This window comes from Spermophilus citellus, assembly GCF_964194105.1.
Source record: "Spermophilus citellus genome assembly, chromosome: 3".
NCBI classification, from domain to species: domain Eukaryota; kingdom Metazoa; phylum Chordata; class Mammalia; order Rodentia; family Sciuridae; genus Spermophilus; species Spermophilus citellus.
In genome coordinates, this window is record NC_138184.1 from 17,968,162 (window position 1) to 17,995,911 (window position 27,750).

Genomic DNA, 27,750 nt, shown 5'->3' on the forward strand with positions numbered 1-27,750 from the left:
TCCTCCACCCCCATTCTCTGGTGCATGCTCACATAGAACCCTCTTGTGGTATTTCTTCTGTGATTCTTGCTGACCTGCAGCCCTTATTCCTGCTGTTCTATTTCTAGTCTGTTGCAGAGGCAAAGACTCCTGAGAAGCGGGCCTTACCATCCAAGCCCACCTCTGCCCCAGCCCTCAGACCTGGACCCAAGAGCACCCCAGCTGCTCCGAAAGCTACTGCAGCTGCCTCGGCTGCGCCAAGCAATAGAAGTCCCCCCATGCCACTGTCCAAACGGCCCACTAGTGAGTATTACCTGTGCCTCCTTCCCAGGAGAACCAGTGAGAAGGGGCCTTGCCCCCACCCTAGCTACAGCTGGCATCACTGGCTGTGTGGACCTGCTTATGCCATTCCTCAGTGGGTGCACTGCTCAGTGGCAGCGTGATGGGCCTAGTTTCTTAACAGTTCTTGAGCATTGTGTGAGCTTAGCAGTTGCGTGTATTCGGAAAAATTTTGAGTGGAGGGTACTGTCATGAACTCCCAGGTAGAATTTATTGTTCCTTTCTTAGTGATTCCACAGCTCCCAGTATTTAGTTACCATTAGCTTATACGATGAGAAGAAAGAAGCAGTTCAGGGCTGAGAGTATAACTCAGTGATAGAGTGCTTGCCTAGCATTTACTAGGCCCTTTGGTTTTTAGCACCACAAAAGAACAAAAAGAAAATAAAAGAACCCAGTGCAGTGGCAAATGCCTGTAATTCCAGTAACTTGGAAGGCTGCGTCAGGAAAATAACAAGCCTAGGCCACTTAGTGAGGACCTGTCTCGAAATTTAAAAAGAAAGGCTGGAGATGGAGCTCAAGGCTTGCTTAGCATGTGTGAGGCCTATAGTTTAATCTCAAGTATAACACACAGAGGAACACACAGAAGAGAGAAAGAAAGGAAAGGGAAATTCAATTTTATAGATATATATTGATGACCTTCTTGTAAAACCATATTGAAGACATTGTCAGGACTTCAGAGAAGAATAAGACACAGTGCCTTACCTTCTGAACTACACGGGTTGAGGACTTTACATGACTAGCACAGTCCCTGGCTCATTTAGTAATTGTTGAAAGTGATAAATCTCAGCATCAGGTGAGCCATTCAGTAGGTCAGTTGGTTAAATGTTTTATTAATGTTTGTGCAGCCATTAAGACTGAGGGGAAACCTGCAGAAGTGAAGAAGATGACTGCAAAGTCTGCACCAGGTAACATCCCACCCCCACTCGGATCCCCACCTCTCTGTATCTTTACGATTCCCCTTTGCTCTCCCCATGAACCCTTGCTACCTCTCACTCTTACCTTGCAGCTGACTTGAATCGTTCAAAGACCACCTCCACCAGTTCTGTGAAGAAAAACACCACTCCCACTGGGGCAGCACCTCCAATAGGGGTGGCTTCCACTCGAGTCAAGTCCACTCCCACACCTCCCCGGCCTTCTACAACTCCCATGGACAAGAAGCCCACCTTAGCCAAGCCCAGCTCCTCTGCCCCCAGGCTGAATCGCCTGGCCACCAATGCCTCTATCCCTGATCTGAAGAATGTCCGCTCCAAGGTCGGCTCCACAGAAAATATCAAGCATCAGCCTGGAGGTGGCCGGGTGAGTTCAGAGAGCTTAAGGTTCTTGGCATGCTAGCCCTTGCTTCTCCACTGCCACACCCAGCCACCAAACAAGTGGGACTGTTAGGACATTGGATTCAGTGTCAGGGAATTTTAGCCTGGGCTCTGTAGTGGGCTTTACCCCAGCAGCAGGGAAGGGTGGACCCAGCTCTGAGCTTTCTTTTTGCATCTCAGTCAGAGGGGCTTCCAGTTCTTATGGTTGGGGTTTAGGTTTTTTGCTTGAAGGCAAAGGATTCTTCTGTTTTACAAAGGAAACAGAGGATCCCTCAGAGACTGTGAGGGTGAGAGACAATGATCTAAACCCAGGTTTTCCTGGTCTTACCCTGCATAATAAATGTAAGGCTAGGCAGAAGGCAGCCTGACTTGGGTGGAGTCTGTCTGAAAGAGGACTGAGGTGACCTCTTGTGGCCAGGAGTTAATGCTACAAGCCTCTGGCTTTCCAAAACAACAGGATTATGCTGGGAGTACAGTTAAGGAAAAAGACAGCACTCATTTCAAGAATGTTCTGGTTGTGTGGATTCCAGAACTGTGTGTTAACTGTTAGCAAGCATGGGTGCTGAATGTGTGGAAAAGTTGGTATCAGAAGTCCATTTGAGACTGTTCAAGTCCCTGGAATAGTAACCTCATCTCTTATATTCTTACTGGCACTTAAACTATACCATCATCATCCAGGGTACGATACATAATTCCTTCAATCCAGAGCTTAAAAATTGAGGAAGGATGGCTGGGGTTGTGGCTCAGTGGTAGAGTGTTCGCCTAGCTCCTAGGCTGTGCTTTTCCCTATCTTTTTGCACTTCTTAGGTTCAGAAGATCTTGAATAACTTGGTCTGTGGATTGAATTATTTTCTATTTAATTATATCTGAAAAATATGACACTTCCCGTCACCAGTAGTGGCTCCCTGTGGCCATGGCAGCTCACTTAGGGGGTGTATCAGAACATTAGATGGGAGGACATCATGATTTGAAAAAACACACCTCACACACATTCAGAAGAAAATCACTAATTTGGTGTTCTCAGCCTTCCTTTGTGCCTTTTTTCTCTGTAAGTGGCATCTTGATCTCTTCCTCTGGCTGAGATTTTGGCCTGCAGCTTTTCTACTCAGAAATCTCTGGCTTGGTGTAGCCCAGGAAACGTGTATGTTCTTTCTAGGAACAAAGGTGGTGCTTCTACCTGGGGGCCTGGACTTGAGTTCCCTGCTGCCTTCTTTTCTTGGCATTTGGACTCTCATCCTCTTGGTTTGAAATTTGCCCTCCCTTTATCTCCATCCAGGCCAAAGTAGAGAAAAAAACAGAGGCAGTGGCTACAACTCGAAAGCCTGAACCTAACGCAGTCACTAAAGCATCCAGCCCCATTGCAAGTGTGCAGAAACCGCCTGCTGGGAAAGTGAGTTCTGTTTAGACTTCCCTCTGGGGAAGTAAAGATGGTAACACTTTTCTTCCAGCATGAGTCATTTTCTCTTCTATTATACGTTTTTCCTGTCCTTGACTAGTTTCTACTTCTTTCCCATGTTCCTTCCTCTGCTTGATGACTCGGCCATCAGAAAGTTTTTTTTATTATTCCTGAAAGCTAAGAGAGTGGGAGCCCATTAGCCCCTTGAGGACTATCAGCTCAGCTGAATAGAATGGATTTAAATTCTTTCAGTCACTTCCTTCACGTGACCTTGATCTGAAACCTATCCACTATGTGTAAAACATGCAGGACACCCAGGTTCTTTCTCATAAGACAGGGCACTGGTGATTTTCCAGTACCCAGAACTCTGCAGCCCATTCTCTAATTGAATTAGAAGGCCTTTCTCATAAAACTGCTGAATGTGAAGATAGTTTCATTTGTCCTGATTCCTCAGGTAACCTCTTAACTGAAATTTGCAATGCTCATCCCCAGTAAAAACCCACCTAGGTCTAAGGAATAACAGCATCTCCTGGAGGGTAGAGGTTCCTTCCTCTATCTTCACACCCTGGAAGCAGGCCCTTCCTACCTACTGTGGGTGGACCTCTCTGGCCAATGGATGCCTGGGCTTCAACCCTTAGGGACCAAAAAACTCATACAGTGCATATGTAGTAGAGAGGAGGTAAAGAAGGTTGTACCATGGCTTCTGGTCCCTGGCTCAGACAAGAGCTCATTCGGAAGTAGTTTTCTAACCAATTATTCATCGGTAAAGTTGTGAAGAAGGAAGACTGGGGTTGTAGCTCAGTGGCAGAGCACCTTGCCTGGCATGGGCAAAGCCCTGGGTTCAATCCCCAGCACTACAAAACAAACAAAAACAGTTGTGAAGAAAGCAAGAAATGACAAGGTATGCTGCGACAACCTATACAGGTTCGAGTTTCTCGTAGTGGGTTTCTGTATTCTGTGGGGAACTCTGCAGTCTGGGGGCTGCAGCATTTGCACAAACCCTCCAGCTCTGAAACAAAGGAAGGAAGCTGGCAAGTATTCCTTGTTTTTGTTTTTTTGGGTACTGGAGATTGAATTTAGGGGCACTTGACCACTGAGCCACATCCCCAGCCTTATTTTGTATTTTATGTAGAGACAGGGTCTCACTGAGTTGCTTAGGGCTTTGCTAAGTTGTTGAGGCTGGCTTTGAACTGGAGATCTCCTGCCTCAGCCTCCCGAGCTGCTGGGATTACAGGTGTGCCCAGCAACTATTCCTTCTCAAGAAGGCCCAAGAAGAATTCTTTGTTACAAACCTGAGAGCCAGCACCTGTGTTGCTCATTTCCAGGGAACCATTTATATACAATGCAGTGGAATTGTGCATCTTTAACAGCCACCATTGAGCCTGTTCTCTTTGCACTTGAAACTCACAGGGCATAGGATTTAAGCATCTGGAAGATTCAAGAAACTGTTTTTACCCTCGAATCAAAAATAAGTCTAAACCTAAACCCCTGTTGCACTGTGTTTTCTCAAGCCCTTAGACAGATGGATTAAGTTTCTGCTGATGCTGGAGTTTATGCTTCCCCAACGCCAATGTCCAAGTTTGTGTACCCATCTTTATTCTTATATGAGCAGTGTCTTTCCTTCTGTTAGTATCAGATCTGTGCCCTGGTAGCGAGCTGCCAGTGCTTCTCAGGGCACTCTTTGCTTCCAAGGGTGAGTCTGGCTATAGTAATTCCAGGGCTCAGATTCAAGGGGTAAGCAAGTCCAGAGGATCAGGACTCTGACAGAGTAGAACCAGTGACAGTATGCCCAGCTCATGGGGAAGGGGCATGCCAAGAAGATGGATGGATGGGTGGGTGTTGGCATAAGGGGCCTGCTGCTGTCTGGGCCTTGGGAGCCACAGCCCAGCTCTATAACAACCACGAAGTGCTTGTGCAACAACCGCTTATGTCCTCGTGTTGTTTGTTCACCTTTTCACTCTCTTTCTTGCTCTTTCTAATCCCTTTCCTGTGCTTTTCCACACTGTTTTGCCAAAGGTGGGGGCAGAGGTTTAACAGTAACTCTGTTGCTCATTGTGATCATATGTGGACTCACAGCCTGCCTTGTGTCAGATCTAACCAGCCCTCTCCCTTTGTGTTGTTTTTTTCTGTTCTCTAACACTCCAGGTCCAGATAGTCTCCAAAAAAGTGAGCTACAGCCATATTCAGTCCAAGTGTGGTTCCAAGGACAATATTAAGCATGTCCCTGGAGGTGGTAATGTAAGTATAAGCTCTGGCCAATTGGTATCTGAGACATAGCCCACTGTGGGGAGCCCTGGGGAAGATTCAAGAAACTGTTTTTACCCTTGAATCAAAAATAAGTCTAGACTAAACCTAAGGACCCCCTGCTCTTACAGACAGGACCACAGTGGCCTGGCCTGGGGCTTTCTTGCAAGAAGCAGTCCAGCCAATTGAGGGGAAACTTCAGGGCTCAGAAGTGTTTGGACTGGGTGTGTCCCAAAACATCATCCAGTGACATTCATGTGTCTCTTCTCCAGTGGGTGAGAGGCTCTGGGTTTTTCCTCCACCTATGTCAGAGACCTAGTGTGAGGGGAATAGGCCTATTGACACTATTGTATCTGTGCCTGGGATGCACAGGTCTGTGTACATTTGTAGCTCCTGGGGAGTACCTACGCTGAGACAGGTATCCAGATCTTTCCAAGGTCCATTCTTGAATCCTTGTCATTATAAAATCAGAGAATTAACATTTTCCTCCTACTCCTTCTCTGCTGTTTCATTTCTTTTATTTGAGAGAATTTTTTTTTTAATATTTATTTTTTAGTTCTCGGCGGACACAACATCTTTGTTGGTATGTGGTCTGAGGATCGAACCCGGGCCGCACGCATGCCAGGCGAGCGCGCTACCACTTGAGCCACATCCCCAGCCCCTTCATTTCTTTTATTATTCTAGCTTCTCTCTTTATTTCCCTTCCTTCTAGAACTCTTCTTTCACTGCCTTCTTTTCCTTTTTCACTTTCTACTCTTTCCTCCCATTCTTTTTTCTTTTCTAATCCCTTCCTTCTTTCGGTCAACTTTTTCTGCCTTTTCTTTTTGTCGTCCTTTCCTGTTCCATCAGAATACCTACCTTTTATCTTCTGTTGTCCTGTGCCAGCACTGTGATCTATGTTAGGGTCATAGGTGATTCCAGGTACAGGGGAGCTTCTGATGCAGGGAGAGACTGGGCAGTCTCATTTAGTATGTGAAGAAAATGCTGTGTTGTTGTTTTTTTTTTTTTTCCACTTGTCCCTGTGACAGTGCCTAGTTAAGCAGGATTCTGCACAGTGCCAGGGGCATTTCATGGAGCCATCTGCGTGTAGCCCTTCCCTCTCAGTTTCTCTTGTGTTCATCTGGTTCCTTCTCCTTACTGACCTGAGCTGGGTTAAGTTCTGTCCTGCTTCCCCTTTCCTTTTCCCACTCTGTGCCCTGCTCCTCTAATTATACCCATGGCCTACAAACAGCCACCAGCAGTTTTATTATGAGAAATGTGTCCCTAAAGCATTCCTTCTTGCCCCTGGCAGTGCTCCCTATCACAGGCTCCTCCTAGGCTTTTCTTCCCCAGGAACTCTTCCTGGTCTGGACTGAAGCAGTCTTTGACCAGACAGAGCCTGACCAGATGGTGTTGGCCACACATTAATCAACCTTGGGGTGGAGTCAACTGTAGTGGCTGAATCTTTGAAAGGCAGTTTGTGCTTGAAGTGGGAGAGAACCAGCCTAGGAGGGCGCCCCCCCCCCCCCAGATAGGCATTCACACTAGCTTTTCCTCTTGGGTTCTTTGCCTGGGTAGAAACAGACCAGTTACCCCAGTGAAATTGGTTCTCGTGTGTATGAGATGTAGACATTCATTTATAAGAGCTCTGAGAGCAGTTATCAGTTAGTCAGCACCATACTGGGATCTGTCCATGCTATATGTCCACGACTTCAAACAAGAGTTTTTTTGAGGGTAATTGTGCTATTTTATTTTTGTTTTGGTAGTGGTAACGGTCCTTTTTGTTTTTTTATGACAATGTCTCCCTGAGTTGCTTAGGCCCTCACTAAGTTGTGAGGCTGCCCTCAAACTTGGATCTTCCTGCCTCACTTCCTGAGTTGCTGGGATTACAGGTGTGGCTGAATGTGCTGTTGTAAAGCATTTTCATTTTAGGAGGCTTCCTTAGAGAGTATTGGGAAACTGCTTGTGAGCAGTGTCTCCAGGTGAGATGATGAGGGTGAATACACTGGCCACCAAGGACAGCAGAGTCCTTAGTTCCTCTACAGCTTTCTTTAGCCCCTCCTTAATGCCACCCTAAACAAATATGTCATTTAAAAATGGTGGACTCACCGTGTAGTCCTAACAGTATTATATCTGTTCCCAAAAATAAACATACCCACAAGCCCGGCGCAGTGGTGCATGCCTGTAATCCTAGCAGCTTAGGAGGCTGAGGCTGAGGATCGCAAGTTCAAAGCCAGTCTCAGTAACTTAGCAAGGCACTTAGCAACTCAGTGAGACCCTGTCTCTAAATAAAATGTACAAAAAAGGGCTGGGGATGTGGCTCAGTGGTTGAGCACTTCTGGGTTCAATCCTCAGTACAAAAAAAAAAAAAAAAACATACACACACATACATAGAGTTACTGCCACAATGAGAGACTTGGAGCAAGATTCCAGTTAGTCCTCCTCACTACAAACAAATATCCCTTGATGAGAGCCAGGGGACTTCAGGGGAAGGGAGAACGTGATGTGTTCATGTATTCAATATACCAGCCTTCTTCTGTGGATGTTCCCAGTTTAAGATCTTATGGCAGCCTTGGTTCCATTTCACCCTTAGGAGGCAGAAAATGGGTACACAGACCTGTTGGCAGCTGACTTCCACAGCATACTCTGGGATCTGTGTTAGGCCTGCAGATTCTCACAGAGCGGTGCATCCTGAGGAAACATACAGATAAGAGAGAGGGGCAGTGGATGTTGTGGCATATGAAGAAGGTGTCCTTCAAAAGACAGACATGCTTTGCTGGCTGTCAGGCTTCCCTAAGGAGGGCATACTTGGGCCACCCCTGGGAAGGAGGCATACATCTTAGGCTAGAAAGAGTACATGGTTTGGAAGCTAGAGCACAAGGTAGAGGTGAGTAGCCAGGGAAGGAGAGGAGTTGTATCTTAGAGGTGGTGGACTTTGTTAACTAAGTGGGCTAAGTTAAGCTTTTTAAAACTTTTTATGGAAAATTTTTATATTTTATTATTTTTGAATCCAGGAACACTTTACCACAGAGCCACGCCCCTATCCTTATTTTAGTTTTTGTTTTGAGACAGGGTCTTGCTAAATTGCTGAGGCTAACCTCGAACTCTTAATCTTCCTGTCTCAGCCTGCTGTGTAGCTTGAACTACAGTTGTACACCACTACACTTGGAAATTTTCAAACATACAAAAATAGAAAAAAAATGGCAAAATGAGCTTGATATACAAGTTAGGCTTTGTTTAGTGTTTTCATGGCCAACACTGGGTGACTGGTGTTTGCCCACCCTAGTTATTTGGATGCCAATCCTAGATATATCACTCACCTAAAAATATTTTATTCTATAAGTTTAAAAGATAAGGACTCCTAGGGCTAATTTGTGGCTCAGTGGTAGATCATTTGCCCAGTATGCATAAAGCACTGAGTTCGATTTGCAGCACTGCATATAAATAAATGAATAAAATAAAGGTTTACTAACAACTAAAAAAAAAAAATATTTAAAAAAGATAAGGACTCCTTAGGCTATATTGAGATAAATGGGGACATCATGGTATACACCATAATTCCAGAGACTCAGAAGGCTGGGGCAGGAAGATCACACTTTCAAGGCCAGCTTCAGCAATGTAGTGAGACCCTCAGCAACTTAGCCAGACTCTGTTTCAAAATAAAAATAAAAGAATGCCCCTGGGTTCAATCACCAGTACCCTCCCTAAAAAGAATGCCTCTGTCCCTCCTGTGAAGACCAAGAGTGGGGAGCTATGTGAATGTGGACTCCATGGCCCTCTCTCTGAGTTGGCCGTGTCTGCCCCTGACAAATATAAACAAGAGACTTTTTTCTAACCCAGACAACGTATTTACTGCCATGATTTAACCACCAACTCCATAGCTGGAGAGTTTTACCTCCTGGGAGCACATATTTAGGGGGGAGTGCATAGAATGTGTCATAAACCCTATCCTTGTTGGAGATATGAATATATATAAATATCTGTGGAATGAACCATGGCCCAAAGAGAAAAGAAGAATTTTTCTTATCTGGGCAAAACTTCAGCTTTTGGGGAAAGATAAGTAAAGTAGAGGCTGTGTGTTTGCGCAGTGGCTGCTTCTCTGTAGTTGATGTGGAATGGGTGAAGTAGTTACTCTGCAGTTCACATTGGTGACCCTTCAGAGTGTGAGGAGAGAGGGAGTGAGGCTAGAACTGGGGAAGGCCGTGGAGAAGGGTGGGGAGGAGAATGTGATGGCCTACAAGGGGAGGAAAAACACGAGCAGAGCTCCAGAGGCAAGGGCAAGAAGAGCTCAGGCAAGCGACCATACAGGTAGTGACTGCTAGACCCCAGACTGTGGGTAGAAGTACAAAAATACAGCAGTCACCGTGTCTTTCCTCCTGGAAACAGTGGAGGACATGCTTTCTGACACTGAAGAAAGAAAGACAAGCCCTAAGAAAGTAGCTGCCTGTCTAACAGATTGTTCAACCAAGGTGGTGTGGCACCTGCTTGCAGAGCCCAGAGGGCCACTGCATGAAAGAATTGATCATATTGGAAAACCAGGCTCTTCTTCAGTCCTGGGGCCACTCTGAGAAACCCTGAACTCCTCGTCAAGGAACATTGAAAATACTCCTTGTCTGTTAATATTGTTTCCTATATTGACTCAAAGATGTGCCGTCAGTCCCAGTACTGAGATGCTTTTCCAAGGCTCCTGATGGACAGGCATGGATAAAAGTCTGATGACCATCTTAAAAGTAGAACCAAGTGTAGAGGACATCCAAACCAGTCTCCAACCCAGGGCATATCCGTTCCATGATTCATTTGGGATGAATAACTTTATAAGGCACTTCATCCTTTCAATTATTCACCAAACATGGACAGATAATCACCTGAGTAATAGACCCTGTGTGGAGGCTTACATGGAGCAGAAAACATATCAAGCATAGCACAGCATCTCAAAAACAAGCAACAACAGTAACAACAACAACAAAAATAAATACCTGAAAACAGTCTCAGTCTTTGACCATGTGGCCAATCTTCTGGGAATCTTGCCCAAAGGAGACATCAGAGTCACAAACACTTTGCATTTGCAAAGATATTAACTGCTGCCATGTTTATAGAAGTGGAAAGTAGGCAGTGGCCTAAATGGTCAATATTAGGAATAGGGTTCAGTTTACACAGCATGTTACAGCTTGTTCCATGGCATTTCTTTGCATTTACTATCTTTCTTGGGAAACTACTGACGACACAGAGTTGGTACTTGCAGAATCATATGGGGTTGTTTGTCAGCTGCAGGGAAGTGCATTGCAAAGAACTGGAAGGAAATATGCCAAAATGTTACTCCAGTTCTCTGGGTGAGGAATAGATGGGTAAGATTTTGAGGTGAAACAAAAGGAACATTTCATGAGAGCCTTAATGTTGGCTTTTGAGCCAACATTTAGGAAGTAGAGCCATTTGAAGGGTGCCCAAATGGTCTGCAGGGAAAACTGAATGTGTTTCTATGTTAGAGAGAGACAAAAGAAAAAAAAGTAGTCTGGTCTCTGGGATGTGATCAGAGATGAAGGGCAGGGCCAGGATAAATTGAAGGCTCTTTTAAGCACTTTGGGACCCTGTCCTTGAATAGACAGACGGGGATTTACAACAGGGGAGAAAAACCTTGGCTGTGGGAAGATGATGAGGGCAATATGGGTTTGGCCCTAACATCATACCCTCTCTCTGAGGTAGTAATTTCTTCCTTTTCTTATCCCTAGGTTCAGATTCAGAACAAGAAAGTGGACATCTCTAAGGTCTCTTCCAAGTGTGGGTCCAAGGCTAACATCAAACACAAGCCTGGTGAGTGGAATCTTTGTGCCCACGGACACTCTCCAATCAGATGGTCCTGCCATGGGTCTGCTGCTGCCTCTGGCTGGGGAGGTTTCCCGCGATGAAGACTCACGGAGCCAACTCCCATCTAGGACCCACAGTAGAAACAGAGTTTTCAGGCCCTGTCAGGGATAGCAGGGTGCTGCTTCCCAGTTGGAGGAGGAACAGCTATAAAGGCCCCATTTGCACAGCTGTTCTCTTGAGTGCCTGCCGTGTGCTTGTCACGGTCAACCTAGGCCTAGAACAGAGCCACATGCTAGGTTGAGAACCTGGCCCTGCCTCTGCCTCTCAGAAGAGCACTCCAGAAGCTAGTGCTGACAGAGGTCTAGAGAGTAGTGGTTGGAACTTACCTGTCAGATCCAGGAAAAAAGATGCTCCTAAGCAGTGACATTGGCATTGGAGGAGAGATATTCACCACTGCCACCTAGGCCTTCGGGAACTACAGCAGTGTCATGTCCTTTCCACAGCATGGTTAGCCCAGTGTCTGAGCAGAGTCTGGTCTCCTACCTTGGCTGTCAACTCACAGCCTTGTGTGTCCCAGTTCCTGGATACACAGAGGATCTAGGAATGAGACAGTGTCACTGCAGCGCAGACACTCTGGTCTGGCGTCTCTGATGAGCCCTCTGGGTCAGCTAAAGAGAAAGCACAGAAACATCCTCCCCTCTCAGCAGTGGTCTTAAGAGTTGCACTGTTTAAAAAGATCAAAACAGCTGGGCCTAGCAGTGCACACCTATAATCCCAGTGGCTAGGGAGGCTGAGACAGGAGCATCAAAAATTTGAGGCCAGTCTTAGCAATTTAGTGAGGCCCTAAGCAACTTAGCAAGAACCTGTCTCAAAATTTAAAATAGGGCTGGGAATGTGGCTCAGTGGTTAAGTGTCCCAGGGTCGGGGGCGAGGGGATAGATCAAAACAATTTGGTCCTTAATTAACCTTTGATTTTCTTTTATCTGGAAAATTAGCTTCTTGCTAAATTTTCCAGGTGTCTTATGTGCTGCACTGCTAGCCCTAGCAAAAACTAGATCTCAAGTCACTTGGTGTCAACTAGGGAAGTAGGTATCACATAGAACTTAAGTATTGAGGTTTGTAATTTGGAGGGAGAGGAGATGGAAGAGGAGGACTAAACAAGAAACAGGCTGCTGAGCGTGAAAAGGGATGGGTGCCCAGTGTGGGCAGACTGACACACACAGTGAGTTCTGAACCTTGCCCTGTGTATAGGTCACCTTTGCTTAGCACTGGATCCCGCGGCTGGCCTGGACCATGCCTGCCCTTTCTCAACTTCTAGTTCTGAGGCCACTTCTCTCCTTTTTCCAGTTACTTCTTTTTACTGCAGAACTCAGGTGATATTCTCATCCTGTCCCTGTCATTCACTAACTTGGTGGTGACTTTGAGCAAGGGACTTCTTTTCCATCAGCTTTAGTGCCTGCCTCAGAAGGGATTATCAGAACCCCTGATAGAACATTCATGTCAATTCATGGAGGCTCTAGCTGAGAAATGCCACCTGGAAGGGTTAGGTCAAGAGAGTTACCACCCTGTCAAGAGAATCACAGGCACTGTTGTCTGGGCCACTGTAGTGAGTTCGCCCTGCAGTCTGTGTTCTGCATGCCAAGCACCAGGCCTAGTCAGAGCTGTACAGGCTGCAGCCTGGCACTGTGGGTGTGGATGAGGATGGCTGTCCCTCCCTGAGGACGACCCCACTGCCAGATGGAGAGTATCTCAGCCCTACTCAGTAAGAATAGCCCTATTATGGGACTGGGGTTATTTATGGCTCAATGGTAGAGTGCTCGTCTTGCATGGATGCAGCACTGGGTTCAATCCTCAGCACCACATAAAAAAATAAATAAAGTAAAGGTATTCAGTCCATCCACAACTAAATACACACACATACACAACACACACACACATTTTTTTTGTTTTTAAGAAAAAAAGAATAGCCCTATTATGACAAGCCTGTTCATGGGGCCTCCTCAGAGCCACCCAGGAGCAGGTTACATTTTCTCCATTTCTAGACTGGGCACATAGCTAGATTGCTGTTTCAGTTCTCCACCTGCTTCAGTGATCAATTCCTTTCTGGTTCCAGGTGGGGGAGATGTCAAGATTGAAAGTCAGAAGTTGAACTTCAAGGAGAAGGCCCAGGCCAAGGTGGGATCCCTGGATAACGTGGGCCACCTGCCTGCGGGAGGTGCTGTGAAGGTAGCGAGTGGGTCACTGAGGGAACAAAGCTAGGGAGGGGGGTGACTGTGCAGCTAGGATCAGGGTCCAGGCAGGTGGGCACCTGTCACCGCCCCTCAGTCTCTTCAGGAGTCATATCTTCACCTACACTATTGCTGTTTTCCCATCATCCACCATCAGTCCTGAGCAAGGCAGGAGAGGTGAAGAGGCCCAGCCACCTCTCATCTGTCAGCTGGTGGCAGAACCTTGCCCATGGGAGCTCTGGCCTGCCTTATGGAGCCCAACCCAGCCGTTTTCACATGACACACAGTTGCCTGCTTGTCTTATGGAGGGGGATGCAGTATCTGCTCCATGTCAGATTCTATTCTTGGCCTGGGTGCAAAAGTCTGCGTTTCCAGCTGCCAGTGACAGCAGATCTGGCGTGACGTTGGACCCTGCCTCTGGATGGTCTGCTCAGGTCACCTACCCAGGGCTCTGGGAGAGAACTCAGGTGGCAAATCTCCCCTCTTCAGCACTGGCCAGGCCTCTTCTCCCTTCCTGCCCTCTCCTCTCTCCTCCCTCCCTCCTTCCACTGTTCCATGAGACACTATGTGTGCCCTAGATGCTGTCTGTCCTTTGTTCCAAGACATGGGTGGATGGGGGACCTTGGGGGCAGTGTCCTGCAGGCCTCCAAGCAGGAGGATGCTACCTCGATTCAGGGAAAGCTGAGCAAAGGGCAGGGGTGAGAGTGACTGCTCTGGCCGTCCCTCCCTCTGCATCTGCGAGCCTGTGCTGGTCCTTCCTTTCCATCCAGATTCCAGGCCCACTCGGGTTCAGTGAACATTTGGGGGGAGGGTCCTTGCTGAGGATGCTGTTCCAGTCTTCTTCTGAACCAAGTCTGTCTCAGTGAAACATTAATTGAGGTTTGGCCTCTTGTTCAAGGCCACACAGCCAGCAAGTGTAGACTGTTATTCACATTTGGGTCTTTCTGACCGTAAGCCTTATGTTTTTTATTCAGTTGTATCCCTTTATTATTTCTGGCATTATTTTTCTAACACATGGTCCTGTTTTTTTCTCTGTTGTGATTAAAAAACAAATAGAAGTCTCCATTGTCACTTTTTGAGCACTCTGGGACACCAGTGTTCAAGCTCACTGGTGCCTCCCACTGTTGTTCCCTCTTTTGTACTTTATCCCCACCGAGTGTTCAGTGTCCCCCAGATTTCCTCTTTCTATGATGCTGTTCGAGTCCCCAAAGCCTCCCTGGCTCACACCTCCTTGTGTCCAAGGGCCCCAGAATGTGCCCAACACAGAAGAGGCTATATATCAGGGAATGTGACCACATAAATGAGCAGGCAGGTCCCGATGGGCTGCAGAGCACCATCCTGTGCATGCTATGCAGGGCTGGTCTGGGATTGTGGAGGATCAGAGGTGGCAATGCAGTATCCCCTCTTCCCAATCAAGTCCAGGCCCAAGCTCCAGGTCACCCTTTCTGGCTTGTTCTGATAGCCCTTTTTATTTGGTGCTGGCCTTAGTGGGAAGTCTAGCCTCAGAGAGGCTTCATAAGGCCCTGTGCTCCACAGAGGGGCTCCCAGGGCATATCACCAGACCGCTGGGTTGGGTGGGGAGCGGCAGGCAACCATCCAGATACTCCAGGTAACTGTGCCTTGAGCTTGAACCAGTGGGTGCCGGGCAGTGGGGTTGTGTGTGAGACCCTCCACCATCACCCATCCCACTCCCTCCCCCACTGACCCCACATTGTCTCCCCCACTGTTTCATTGTAGACTGAGGGCGGTGGCAGCGAGGCCCCTCCGTGTGCGGGCCCCCCTGCTGGGGAGGAGCCGGCCATCTCTGAGGCAGCACCTGGAGCTGGCGCCCCCACTTCAGCCAGTGGCCTCAGTGGCCACACCACCCTGTCGGGGGGTGGTGACCAAAGGGAGGCCCAGACCTTGGACTGCCAGATCCAGGAGACAAGTAAGTGGCTGGGCTCGGCCTGAGGGCCTGCCAGGGGCCCTGCCACTGGCTGAAAATTGAAAGTCCTTTGTTTTTTGACTAGAGCGTGGCCTAAATTTTAACACAGTAACCTTTTATTTTCCAGGCATCTAATGATGACATTCTGGTCTCGTCTTCCGTCTCCCCTGTGTTCCTCCTCTTGTCTCCCCCATTACCCTCCCCCTTCCCTCCTCCCGTGTCACTGCAGATTGAGACCTACAGGCTGACGTTCCGGGCAAACGCCAGGGCCCGCACCGACCATGGGGCCGACATTGTCTCCCGGCCCCCCCACTTCCCTGGCGGCCCCAGCTTGGGCTCCCGGGCCCTTGGCTCCCTTTCCCGGGCTGTGTACTAGACCCATGAGCACCTGGGTGCTAGGCAGCCCTCTAGGCCCCTGCCCTCCTGCCTCGCTTGCCCAGGGCAGCAGCAGTTCTGCCCACACACCTCCTTCTGCTCTCTCCCAGGGCCCAGCTCCTGGGTTTGCTCCTGTCCATCACTGCACCACTACTCCATGGAGAAGGTGGGAGGGGAATGGGGTGGGTTGGGATCCCATGGGATCTAAGAGGGGGAACCGGATTCCAACCTCCTTTGTTTGGGTTTTCTGGACCAAACCCAAAAGAAACTGACATACCGTCCCGTCCCTTCTCCTTTGGTCAACTTGGAGGGAAGAGTGGAGGTGGATTCTGTGATGGCCGGGCACTGACTGCATCCTCTGGAGTCTGCTAAGCCACTGCCTCTCCCTTTGACCCCCACAATGGCACCTACCATGCAGGTGGTGCCTGCCCTTTTGCTGCCCTGCCCCAAGTTAGTTAGGGGTTGGTGCTGCCTGTCCCGCTGCTTACCATACCTGCCTAGCTGCTGTCAACACTTTTTATTCTTTTTCCTAGTAACCTATAAATTGGTGGAGTAGTTTTGCAGGTTGAAGCCATGTGTAAATGAGAGTCCTCAGTAGGTGTTAAAGGAAACAGGGAGGGGAGATGATCCTAAGCCTCCACCCAGGAGGATATCAGGCATTGGGGGCTGCCCTCTCTGGGCAGCTCAGGGCCCTTGAGACACTGTGGGCAGGGAAGTGAGGTGTGGTGCTGCAGCCTGGTGAACAGGGCAGGCATACTTGGGCTAGTCAGTGTGGACTGGTTGTGTTGGTATTTTGTGTGTATGCTGCTTTTCTTTTCTAACCAAGAGGCTGGTTTTGGCATCTGTCTTGTTCCCTGGGATCTGGTGGTCAGCTGTGGAATGCAAAGCCAATGCTGGAGAAACAGGAAAAAAGTCATTGAGGTCAAAATCCTTTAGGTCTAGGACACTCGAGCCCTCATGTCCAGGGAAGCCTGAGATGTCCAAAGCTCATATGGACAGTGGGGAATCAGGTCTGAAAATTTACAAAGTAAAAGGCACGAGAACGAGCCATTCCACTTCCCTTCTAACCTGACTGGAGAGGAGCGGGGAGAGGCAGGAGAGGCCAGCCTGTGGAGGGGTGGCCAACCCAGCTGGGCCCACCTGTGGGATGGCTGCAGTGAGGAGAAATCCCGGGAATTGTATTGACATGATTCTTATTGCACTTGTATTTTTTGTATTAAAAGTTTGCATGGTTTCTAATAAAGGATTAAAACATAAGTTTGTAGTGAAGTGGCCTGGGCTTTTCCACGGGTTTCTCCTCTGGGGGGCATTTTCTGCTGTGCAGACTTGCCTCAGGAGGCTGGCCCAGACTTGGCCCCTCTGGCCCTGATCTTGAACTCCACAATCTCCACCTGTGCTCCTCACATCCCCTTAGGTTCGAATCGAATTTTATCTGCACAGAGAGGGAGTGAGTTGCTGGGCCTAACTATCCTCCCCAATTCTGAGGCAGCTGTGTCTTTGGGAAAGCTTGACATCAGATCCTCAGCTTCCCGAGCACATGCCAAGAAATTGCACAGGCCTAGTGGAGATGGAGAAAGTGTAGCCCAAGGCAGGAAGGTGGAATTTCTTCCCCAGCTGTCTGCCGAGTGCTCTAAATGTGCCAGGGGCTGTAGGACACCAGTGTTTTCTCAGAAAGATGAAATTGGGGTGAAGGAAGTGATGGGTGCTGGGCCTGAAGGTACCTGCGAACTTGAGGATGCTGAGGTTGACAACAGTCTCTGGGTCCTTTTAATCCCTTTCACCAAGGATTGGGGAGGAGGCAGACCAACTGGAGAGCTCTCTAGGTAGGACACATGAGTTGTCAGTGTTCCTGTTTGGTCCCAGCTCCCTTGAAGAGTCCTACAAGCCAGAGAACCTGAGAAGGCTGGCCTGACAAGATGGGGACCAGAGGCCCCTGTGTGATGTGTACTACTCTGCAATCTTCTAGGGATGGGACAGTTCTGGAATACTTTCCAATTTGCTTATGGCTCAGCCATTATACCCGTGTTGTATTGATTTTTAAGAGTAAATAAAGATGCGTGATGTCCCACCACATAGGTCCCGTGTTGCTTGTCTTGGTTTGTACCCAATGCCCATCTCATCCCATGTCAAGGTCCTGATGTGCAATGCACTCTGTCCCCTTTGCATGGTTTCTAATAAAGGATTAAAACATACATTTGCAGTGAAGTGGCCTGGGCGTTTCCACGGATTTGCTCTGTGCTTGCAACAGGGTTGCCATACCACCCAAGGAGGTGCCTGGGAAGGAGCTGCTCAACACTCTAAACCTACAAGTACAGTGACCATCTGACAAACTCCCCATAGTGTGGGTACTCCTAAATCAGGTGTCAATAGTGGGTCTCCCCAAGCAGTTAGAGCTGATTGACAGCACTGACTAGGAGCTCATCTTGAGAGGGGTGGAAAGCACCAAGCCCTAAAAGACAGTTCCCAAGACTTGAACCACAGCCAGCCTGCCCCTGTAAACATCTCTGAGCCTTGCCCTTCCATACCTTTTTATTTTTCTTGGTACAGGGACTGAGCCCGGGGGCACTTAACCACTGTGCCACATCCTCAGCGCTCCCCCCCCCTTTTCCCCCATTTTTTTTTTTAAAGAATTTTTTTTAATATTTATTTTTTAGTTATTGGCGGACACAACATCTTTGTTGGTATGTGGTGCTGAGGATCGAACCCGGGCCGCATGCACGCCAGACAAGCGTGCTACCGCTTGAGCCACATCCCCAGCCCCTTCCCCAAATTTTGAGACAGGATCTCACCAAGTTGTTTAGGGCACTAAGTTGCTGAGGCTGGCTTTGAAGTTGTGATCCTCCCACCTCAGCCTCCCAAGTCACTGGGATTGCAGGTAAGCGCCACCAGGCCCAGCCATACCTTCATTCATGTAGGGAACTGTGGCCCACAATGGAGAGTGCTAAGGCCTAGAGAGAGGAGCTGATAAGCAATACTCACAAGGGATAAATAGAACTTTATTTTAAATAAACATTTGCACTCTGTACATAGCCCCAGCGTAAGAGGGGCTCAGTCATCAGCTGTCTTGCGCACGTCAAAGCTGCCACAGGGTCCTCGCAGCAGTTCTGCTAGCAGCGCAAGCAGCTGCCCATGCTCCTGCTGCACAGTGGGTGGAAGTGCAGCCAGCTCACTGCGCAGGCTCCGCTCCACCATGCGGCCCAGGGCCCGTCGCAGCTCCCTCAGCAGCCGCACCGTTCGAGAATCACCCTCTAGCCGCAATAGGTCACTGTCACACAGGGAAATGGTGGCCCGGCGCCCATCATCTGGGTGAAGGGAAGAGACAGTGGGGAACTGATGTGAAGCCAGGCCTCTGAGAACATGGAGCCTGTGAAGGAGCAGGGGCCAGAAGCTGAGGTACCTACCACGGACATGGACATCCCCATCTGTCAGCAGCAGCACAGCCAGTGGGTGCACCTGGGAGGAGTCCCGGACAAAGACACTGCCATTGGACTTGACAGCCATGAAGTACGTCAGCCAGCGGCTCCGTAACCGTGTGGCCTCCCTAGGGAACACAAGGCTGGGTGAGGCCACCCTTCTGGCCTTTCCCAGCTGCCCTGTCTAGTCCTGCCTTCCCCCCACCTGTTGATGGTGGACTTGTGCAGCAGAATGTTGCCAGATTTGGTCCTGTAGGTAACACTGTTGGGCTTGAACTTCCCCTGCCGGGTCACCTTGCCCTGCCTCACCTACAGGGAAGGAGGAAAGAACAGATGGGGTTGAGCTAGGAGCAAGCAGACGGGAAAAGAGGCTGAGAGCTGCTCAACTGCTTCTGAAAGAAGCACCTGGATGAGGTTGGGGTAGAGGCCGGCCATCAGCACACCCTTCACCAGCTCCTCTTCCTCACTGTACTCATTGCACTGGGCAGAGGGCAGCGTGCAGTCCGAAGGCTTCCCCACCAGGAAGGCCTCATAAATGTTCTCTGAGAACTGCTTGATGAGCCCTGGGGAGGCAAGGTGCTGAGTGAACAGAGGTTCCTGTCACAAAGCTGGGAGGGGGAGTTACCAGGTGTGGGGGCTGGGGCTGACCGTGGATGAAGCGCAGGCTGGGTGCGTAGAGCAGGTTTTCCTCCAGGTAATTTTCCCGGGAAGTACGGTCCTGCCAGCGCAGCACCTCCTCCCAGCCAGCCACAGCCCGCACAAAGGCCAAGTGATCACTGCCGCTGTCGTGGCTCAACAGCGCCTTCACCTAAGAGGAGAGAAGGTACTGGGGTCACAACAGGGGCTAAAGGTCACCTCAGGACAGCAGGTGATAAAGGGTTGGATGGGACAGCCAGACAACTGCAGGACAGGACTAGGTCTAACCTTGTCCACCTCAGCCCGATTCTGCAGGCTGCTACTGAAGGGGTCCCGGGTGAGGCAGGAAACAACCACCAGCAGTGGGTGCAGGCAACGGAAGATGGCTGCCAGTACTATGGCCTTGGCCAGCCGGGGGTCAGTGGAGATGTGGGCCAGGCGCTGTCCCAGGGTGGTCAGGTACTCCCGCTGGTCCAGCACCCCTGCAACAGTTCAGCTGTCAGTCCTACCCAAAGTCACTCACAGTCCAGCCCAGCCTAGTCTGGCCCAGCCTACACTCACCGATCTCCTGGAGCAAAATAACAGCTTCATCTACAGCCTTGATATTTGGACTGTCCACGGCCTTGGAAAGGAACTCCACTGCCTACAGAAAGAATAAGGCAGAGTCCGCATGAGTCTGCATCTTTCCTGCCCCTTCCAGAGTCCCGTCCTCGCCCAGCCCTGCCTCTGCCGCACCGTCTTCTCAGGCATGTGGATCTTGGCTTGCAGCACCAGGTTCTCAAGAGGTGTGCGCAGGATTTCTGGCACTTGGAAAGGGACCATTTTCTCTAGCCGGCTCCGAGGGAACAAGTGGTAGGCAAAACCTGACTGGCAGCGGCCTGCCCGGCCCCGGCGCTGGATCACATTGGCTCTTGACACCCATACAGTCTCAAGGCAGGACACCTGGGGAAAGGGACAAGTGAGAAGCCATAGGCTTTCCTCAGTATTTTCCTGTTTCTCAAATACCCCCGCTCAAGGCCCTCTCACTATAGGGACACTGAGATCCTCTGGCCTTCTCAAAACATACAGGTATAAAGTGCATCTGTTCTAAGGGCCACCTCAGAAATGAAATCCCCCCCAAGGACTGGCTGGGCTCAGGAGAGAGGTGCCACCTTGGTTTTCAGGTCATAGCGTTCCTCCTTGTGCAGGCCGCTGTCCACGACATGCACAATGTCATTGACTGTGATGGAGGTCTCAGCAATATTGGTGGCCAAGACAATCTTGCGCACCCCCACTGGAGGCTGCTGGAATATGGCCTTCTGGTCCATCATAGGGATGTTGGAGTGCACTAAAGGACGATAAGATGCATGATGGTTATGGGCACTGCTCCCACCAGAACCAGCTCCTAGAACCCATCTTTTTCTTCTTAGGGTTGAACCCAAGAGCGCTCTACCACAGAGCTACCTCCCCACCCCTTTGTAATTTTTTGAGCAGGGTCTTGCTAGGTCACTGAGGGTAAACTTGTGATGGTCCTCCTCAGCCTCCCAAGTTCTGAGATTATAGGTGTCCACCATACACTTGGTTTGACCCCATCTTGATGAAACCAAGGCCCAGACAAATCATAAGCCCAGTGAAAAGTAGTGAAAACTTGGTCAAAAACTTGAGCTCCCCAAGTCCCAGTTGGGTTAAGGAGAGAAGGCAAGACTCGTTTTAGGGCTCATACCCAGGCTCTCACCTGGCAGGATGAGGTACTTGCTCTCGTGCATGCCCAGGGCCTCCTGGAGGCGTTGCTGCACTCCTTTGATCTCCTGCCAACCAGGCAGGAAGCACAGGATCCCACCTGTAAAGGGGCCCTGCAGGCATGAGCCGGTTGCTCTGGCAATTGGGTGGTGGGGTGGGCATGGCTAGGCAGAGGAAGCACCCACCTGGTTCCCCCCGGGCATCGATGTGCAGAACCAGATCCGTCACAAGATCCAAATCAAGTGCGCATTCATCCTCAGACTGGGGTGAGGGAAGAGAGGCTACAGTCATAGCTCTGGGGTGTGGGGTCCACGCATAGGACACAGCCATGATTACTTAGTGAGGCACAGCCTCTTAACCCCTCTTAACCCTCACATCCTTGTCACTCAAACATGATTATTCCTGATTTTATCAAGGAAACTAGACTGGGGAGGGTAACTTGTGCTAAGCTACCAAGCAACGGGGACAGGGAGAAGGGAAATCCAGAGGAAAAGCCAGGAGCCCTGGGTTGGATGGGTTGGAGCATCCTCACCTCATGGTGCCGGTGTCGGTGTGGGTACTGGTGTTTGCCCAGCTTGGCGAGGATGTCCTCCAGGTAGTGCTCCTTGACGGGATACATGAAGCCAGGCACCTTGATGACAGGGCAGCCACCAAAGTAGCGGGAGAAGCGCTCATTATCACCTGTAGCACTCATGAGCACCAGCCGCAGGGCGGGGTTGAGCCGCTGAAGGCCCTTGAGCAGAATCAGCAGGAAGTCTGTGTTCACATCCCGCTCATGGACCTCGTCCACAATAACATGGCTCACACCCTCCAGGCTGGGGTTGCTCTGCAACTTCCGCAGCAGAATGCCCACAGTGCAGAAGAGCAGGGCCCCGCCTCGGGCTGGGGGCTTGCTTTCCAAGCGCACCTGGAAGCCCACATTCCGGCGCAAGGAAGGGCCCAGTTCATGGCTGACCCGCTGTGCCACAGACACAGCTGAGATACGGCGAGGTTGGGTGATGATCACATTGCAGCGGGCACCGCGGCCCTCGGTCACATAGCGCTCCAGCAGCAACTGGGGGATGCGCGTGGTCTTCCCACAACCTGTGTCCCCAGAGATGACCACAACCGGGTGCTGCTCAATGGCATTGAGGATGGTGTCCCGATGTGGGTCCACAGGGAGCTGGGGCGCCTCCTGCCAGATTGGCCCTCGCCGCCGCCACAGCTCTAGCAGGCTCTGACTCAGTCGTACCTCCTCTGCTTCTGACAGGGGCACGTAGGGCTTGCCTGTTATAGGGTCACTCAGGGGCCCTGAGTCCTTCCCCAAGGGCAAGATGTCATCACTCTGCAGCCGGAGCTCTGGGGAGATCCATGAACTGTCCACAGGGTACTGGGGGACAAGGAGGCAAGCAAAATGGTGAAACAGAAATACCATCTTCCTCTTTCATGCACAGCCAGCCCTTCCACAGGATTCATCTGGGTCAGATGTTAGGGTCCGACCTTTGGGGCCAAGGACTCAGGCCATTATAGTCCTAAGACCCTCATGGGCCAGACTGGGCTGCTTAAGGCAGGGGGCTCCCAGACTCCAGGGAAGAAAGGGAGAGAGCACTGCCTGCTGCAGGTGGAGGCCTTCAGTCTGGAGAAGATGGAGGCATACAGATGGCAGGGGACTTGGGGCCTCTTACATGATTCAGGAAGGTCTCTATCTTGCGGAGGATGGGCTCAGGCACCTGGATGGTACACGGCCGGCGCTGGGTCTCACCCAACTCACGCAAGGAGGCCAGGTTATACATGGCATGGGTAAGCGGCTCATTGTTCCTGTCCACCAGGCCCAGGCTCTGCAGAGGGGACATATATGGCTCAGACTAGGATGCTGGTCCAGACAAGCTCAGAAGCTCCAAGAGACATGTGCAAAGCAAACCTCTTTTCTGAGAGATTTTGGTTTTCAGCTTATATGGTAAAGAAGAGAAGAAACCGGGAACCAGGAAAACATGAATCTCCACAAAATAACAATTTAAGTAGTCTACTAGTAAAATGAAACCTAGTGAGCTAAACCTAGTGGGCAAAGTGGTGTACATCTATAATCCCAGCTACTCAGGAGGATGGGGCAGAAAAATCCCAACTTCAAGGTTAGCCTAGGCAACTTCATGAGCCCTATCTTAAAATTAAAAAAAAAAAGGGGGGGGGGGTTGGGGGAGACTGGGGATGTAGCTCAATGGTAGAGCCCCCTTGGGTTCAATCCCCAGTACTGCAAAAGAAAAAAACAAAACAAAACCAAGAAAAGGTAAACCTGACATACCTGTGCAGGTATGGTGCCCTTAAGGAGAAACCACTCTATAGCTGGAGCTCCCCACAGTGCCCAAGAGACAGAGACCAAACTTATCTTCATGAACTCCCATTACATACCCAAGGCCAACTAAGCCAAGTCCTGAATGACCCCACAATACACTCGACAGGGTGTTCTCCCTGTGCTGCCTCACTAGAGCCTCCCCACCATATTCTTCAGCTCTATCTGCAGCCCCACCGCCCCCCCCCCCGGGTCTTCACATAGACGCTGTCCCATCTGTGACCCCCATCATATACAGAAATAAATGGAATTTCTTGTTAAAATGTGTAACTTAATAAAATAAGCCAATTAAAGGAAAAAAAAAAAAAAACTCTTAACTTGTTTCCCTACATGCCTATACCACCTCACCAGAAAGAAAATGAGGCATCCTGACCCTTCTGGCATATGTGTAAAACCAGTCATTGCCCCTAGTCTCATGTTCCCATCCCATGTAGGGTCAGGGCTCTTGCAAGACAGAGCCAGTGCTTCTTGAGAAAGCCTCTCCCTCTACAGGCACCATCCTCTTCCTCTGAATCAGCTCTAAGGATCTCATGGACAGGAATCCAGTCCTTGGACCAGAGGTGCCAACTCAACCACCTTGCTGCAAGATAGGGTTTCCACCCTCTTCCGGGACTGCACGAGTTCTCCCCAACAGTGTCTTCAGAGGGGCCACCCAGCTTCTCATCTCAAGGGCTGCCACAGGAAACCTGCTCCTCTGCCGCATCATTACCATGACAGCTTAGGAACAGCAGGTAAAATTTCAGACTTCTCCAAGATTTGCCAATTAGTGTTAGTCCTGTTCTCTTGAGCCAGAGGCAGAGCACACCCACCCCCCTTCATATATCTCACCACCTGTGTGCTTCCCTCCATCTTCTATTCTCCAGGTTCTCCTTACCTCTCACCACAGCTGGATTTAAAATGCAGTTCCCAAAGTCAACTTGATCACTCCTAGTGATCACTTTCTCTTGTTCTGCAACTAAACCTCTGCTGTCCCAGGTTCCAATAACTCATTTCTCAGTCAGGCACAATGCTAGTCCCACTACTTCAAGCAAACTTCCAACCGTAGGTCACACTGCGTCACCTTGACATTTTCCCTCATCTTTACCCCAGATGCATATTAAATTATTCATTTGGCCACAAAACCTAGGTCATCAAGATGTTTTTGGACACTATATCTGCCTAATTTTATGCCTTTCAGAACAATAATGTCTTTTTTCTGGCTTCACCCAGGTTCTGGCCAAGTCTTGAAAGGCTGTGGTCATAAGCAAAATATTTCCGTGGGGACTTTTGGGGAAGTTGTAGAAACAATAACCAAACACACAGCCTACAAGCAAGCAAGGCTGGACACCAGGTCCTTTTGTGCCCATGCCCAAGGCGTAGTGTAGTGGTTGTCACTTCCTAAAAAGAACAATTTGCCACAGATATAGGGAAGCTTCAAGACATTTTGATACTTCATATCAAGGACACTCCTGGACTCACCTTAAGTTTCTTGCAGGCCAAGGCTGCTGCCTTGTTCTCAGCCTCTGCTTTACGGCGCCCTTTAGCAACAAAGGTCATGGGACAGGGCCAGAGCAGAGTGAGAGTAGACAGTTTGGTCTTGGTGCCCACAGTATGGAACTGCATGAGGTTCTAGACAGAAAGTAAGCAAGAAGGTTACAAAAAGGCAGGGATTAGAAAGAGATTTGTGGCATCCTCAAAATGCCAAGGGACCCAGAGATGGAATTAATTACAATCTCAGTAGGTGCCAAACATCAGTCACACTACAAGTGCCACTGTACAACCAGAAGCAGGCCCAGTAGAGCTGGGGCATCCTAGTTCTGGGCTTGCTTCTCATGCTGCACCTCAACTTCCACAGAATAAAATGGGGTCTGGACAAAGTCACTACCTGTCCTCCCAGCCCACTGTCCTCTAAGTACCTTTAGGCCAACTGAATTGAAGCTGTCAGTGTGAGCTAAAAACCAGGCACATCCTAGGGGAACAAAAAGCCCTGCACCAATATCCTGCTAAACCAAAGCCCCTGGGCATGGCAAGACAGCCACCCAGACTCTTAAGCCAACCTCCACCCATGAGGAGATCCAGATCTTCCACTCTGCAGCCCCTCACCCTGCTCCCTGTGCTCCTGTGTTATGACTTCCTTCCTGTCCCTCTGCTTCACCCTCCAGGGATTCTGTGTCCCTCCAGCTGGCCTAGGTGAACTGAGGGAATGGAACATGTACCCTCAGCCCTCCTGCATTCCCGTGGCTTCCCTGACTTGGTTTTGAGGGAAGCAGACATGAGCAAGCAAGCTGCCTGAGCATGCTCCCAGGAGACCCAACTCACCTTGGCCGTAGAGGAGGATGTTGCTATCTGAATCACCTTGGCCAGAAGGTTTTTGGGAAGCGGGAACTGGGTCAGAGCCCTGATAGCACTGTCGTCATCTGTCATTTCAAAGGAACCTCCCCTGGGAGTACCAAAAGTTTAGTTGAGAAAGTCTGCTCTCTTCCTGAGCCAATTTCCCCTGATGTGCTGGGACTCCAGGTGCTTGAACACTATATTGTTGTAGCAGGTAGCCAGGAGGCATGAAAAGATGAGAGCCTAGGCTTTGCTATGCCACATGGTCCTCACAGACATTTTGTATAGCCCATGGCTTCCCCAAACAGGAAAGAGTATAGAGTGGAGGCAGGCAGAGAAGTTGCTAAGACTCTGTAGGAGTCAAGTATGAGCTGGAGAGAGGGCTCATGCTGCTGTTCTGTGGAAGCCCAATCATAGCACAAGATCACATTTACCATAGTAGGCTGCCCCCACAAATTAGCAGATGCACCAATGAGTGACAGTATGTGCCAGGTGAAGTGTGGGACAGAAGGCTCAAGAGAACATCCACCCCTCCCCATACAAAGGAGCAGCCAGTTTCCCCTGCATCATCCACCACAACTATACCTTGAGTCCCTGAGTGGGGTATGGGAGTCCTGCTGGGTCATGGACAGGAACTCGGTAACATCAATGGTCCCCTCTTCAAGCTCTTCCTCCTCATCCTCCTCTTCCTCTCGACCCAAGGAGCGAGAAAGACCCCCAGGTCCCCCTGGCCTAATGCTTTCAGGATTCAATTGCCGCCAAGAAGTGGGGGGCATGGTGGGTTCCGGGCGCCACCAGCTGTCAGCCGGAGAGCCAAAGCGATCAGCTAGCACTCGATATTTGGCCGCATCAAACAGCTCATTCCGGGGACCTAGAAGACCCCATCCCTAGGGGAAAAAGGGACACCATGAGGATCACACCTCAGTCTGCCTGGACCATATCCAGCTGTAATATAAGTCACTTGTGTTTGGAGCTACACTTTTCACCTGTCTACCTGCTTCAGCCCCAAGTTCAGAAAAAAACAGAAAGAACACTTAAAAATGCCTAACTTTTACATACGAAAATGATAAGTGCACCTATTAGACCAAAAAATAAAACCCATAGGGTAACAGGGGAAAAGATACATTCACACAGGAATCTAGGAAGCATCAGTAATACAGCGCTAGGAAATGAGTATCCCATACCATCCAACTGAGATAACTTCTTCCACAAAAATCCTATGCTGGGAATACATTCTAAAGAAATAATGTGATGTGTTTTTAAAGCCATTAATATAAAAATAATCAGCAAATTTGATAAAAGTAAGTTTTCTCTTTATATCAATAACATTCTATCCAATAAAGAAATCAAGAAAATAATTCCATGGGCTGGGGATGTGGCTCAAGTGGTAGCGTGCTCGCCTCACGCCTGGCATGCATGAGGCACTGGGTTCGATTCTCAGCACCACATAAAAATAAAAATAAAGATATTGTGTCCGCCTTAAAAAAAAAAAAAAAAAAAAAAAGAAAGAAAATAATTCCATTTACAACTGCACTGAAAAAAAACACACACACAAATAAGAATAAATCTGACCCATGGAAATGAAATACCTGTACAATGAAAACTATAAAACACTGATGAAAATAAACTGAATAAGACATAAAATTAGAATCCACGTTCATGGATTGGAAGAATTGGTATTATTAAAATGTCCAGACTACCCAGGGCTACATACAGGTTCAATGCAATCTCATAAAAATTCCAAGGGTATTTTCAAAGAAAAAGAAAACA

The 27,750-nt window shown here is 49.3% G+C and overlaps 2 protein-coding genes across 35 annotated transcripts in view; one reads left to right on the forward strand and one right to left on the reverse strand.

Moving 5' to 3' along the window:
* MAP4 (microtubule associated protein 4) overlaps nt 1–17,651 on the forward strand; it is a 173,180-nt gene extending 155,529 nt beyond the window's left edge. For 10 of the 25 annotated variants that reach the window (XM_081285161.1, XM_081285162.1, XM_081285153.1 and 7 more), the window contains 9 exons: nt 108–282; nt 1,164–1,223; nt 1,325–1,614; nt 2,905–3,018; nt 5,170–5,262; nt 10,974–11,055; nt 13,163–13,275; nt 15,015–15,204; nt 15,329–17,651. In XM_081285161.1, the coding sequence (XP_081141287.1) occupies nt 108–282; nt 1,164–1,223; nt 1,325–1,614; nt 2,905–3,018; nt 5,170–5,262; nt 10,974–11,055; nt 13,163–13,275; nt 15,015–15,204; nt 15,329–15,336 (1,125 nt within the window). In that variant the 3' untranslated portion in view covers nt 15,337–17,651. The remainder of the gene's footprint in view (nt 1–107; nt 283–1,163; nt 1,224–1,324; nt 1,615–2,904; nt 3,019–5,169; nt 5,263–10,973; nt 11,056–13,162; nt 13,276–15,014; nt 15,205–15,328) is intronic. The other 15 variants (XM_081285166.1, XM_081285145.1, XM_081285150.1 and 12 more) reach the window with 6 other exon arrangements.
* A 900-nt stretch (nt 17,652–18,551) lies between these two features.
* The window catches only part of DHX30 (DExH-box helicase 30), a 35,648-nt gene continuing 26,449 nt past the window's right edge, over nt 18,552–27,750 (reverse strand). For all 10 annotated transcript variants that reach the window (XM_081288008.1, XM_081288003.1, XM_081288004.1 and 7 more), the window contains 16 exons: nt 26,566–26,867; nt 25,969–26,089; nt 25,129–25,278; nt 23,009–23,161; nt 21,877–22,713; nt 21,530–21,605; nt 21,340–21,444; nt 20,777–20,952; nt 20,361–20,567; nt 20,187–20,268; nt 19,914–20,107; nt 19,638–19,797; nt 19,395–19,552; nt 19,195–19,298; nt 18,978–19,117; nt 18,552–18,878 (listed from right to left, as the gene is read on the reverse strand). In XM_081288008.1, the coding sequence (XP_081144134.1) occupies nt 18,625–18,878; nt 18,978–19,117; nt 19,195–19,298; nt 19,395–19,552; nt 19,638–19,797; nt 19,914–20,107; nt 20,187–20,268; nt 20,361–20,567; nt 20,777–20,952; nt 21,340–21,444; nt 21,530–21,605; nt 21,877–22,713; nt 23,009–23,161; nt 25,129–25,278; nt 25,969–26,089; nt 26,566–26,867 (3,219 nt within the window). In that variant the 3' untranslated portion in view covers nt 18,552–18,624. The remainder of the gene's footprint in view (nt 18,879–18,977; nt 19,118–19,194; nt 19,299–19,394; nt 19,553–19,637; nt 19,798–19,913; nt 20,108–20,186; nt 20,269–20,360; nt 20,568–20,776; nt 20,953–21,339; nt 21,445–21,529; nt 21,606–21,876; nt 22,714–23,008; nt 23,162–25,128; nt 25,279–25,968; nt 26,090–26,565; nt 26,868–27,750) is intronic.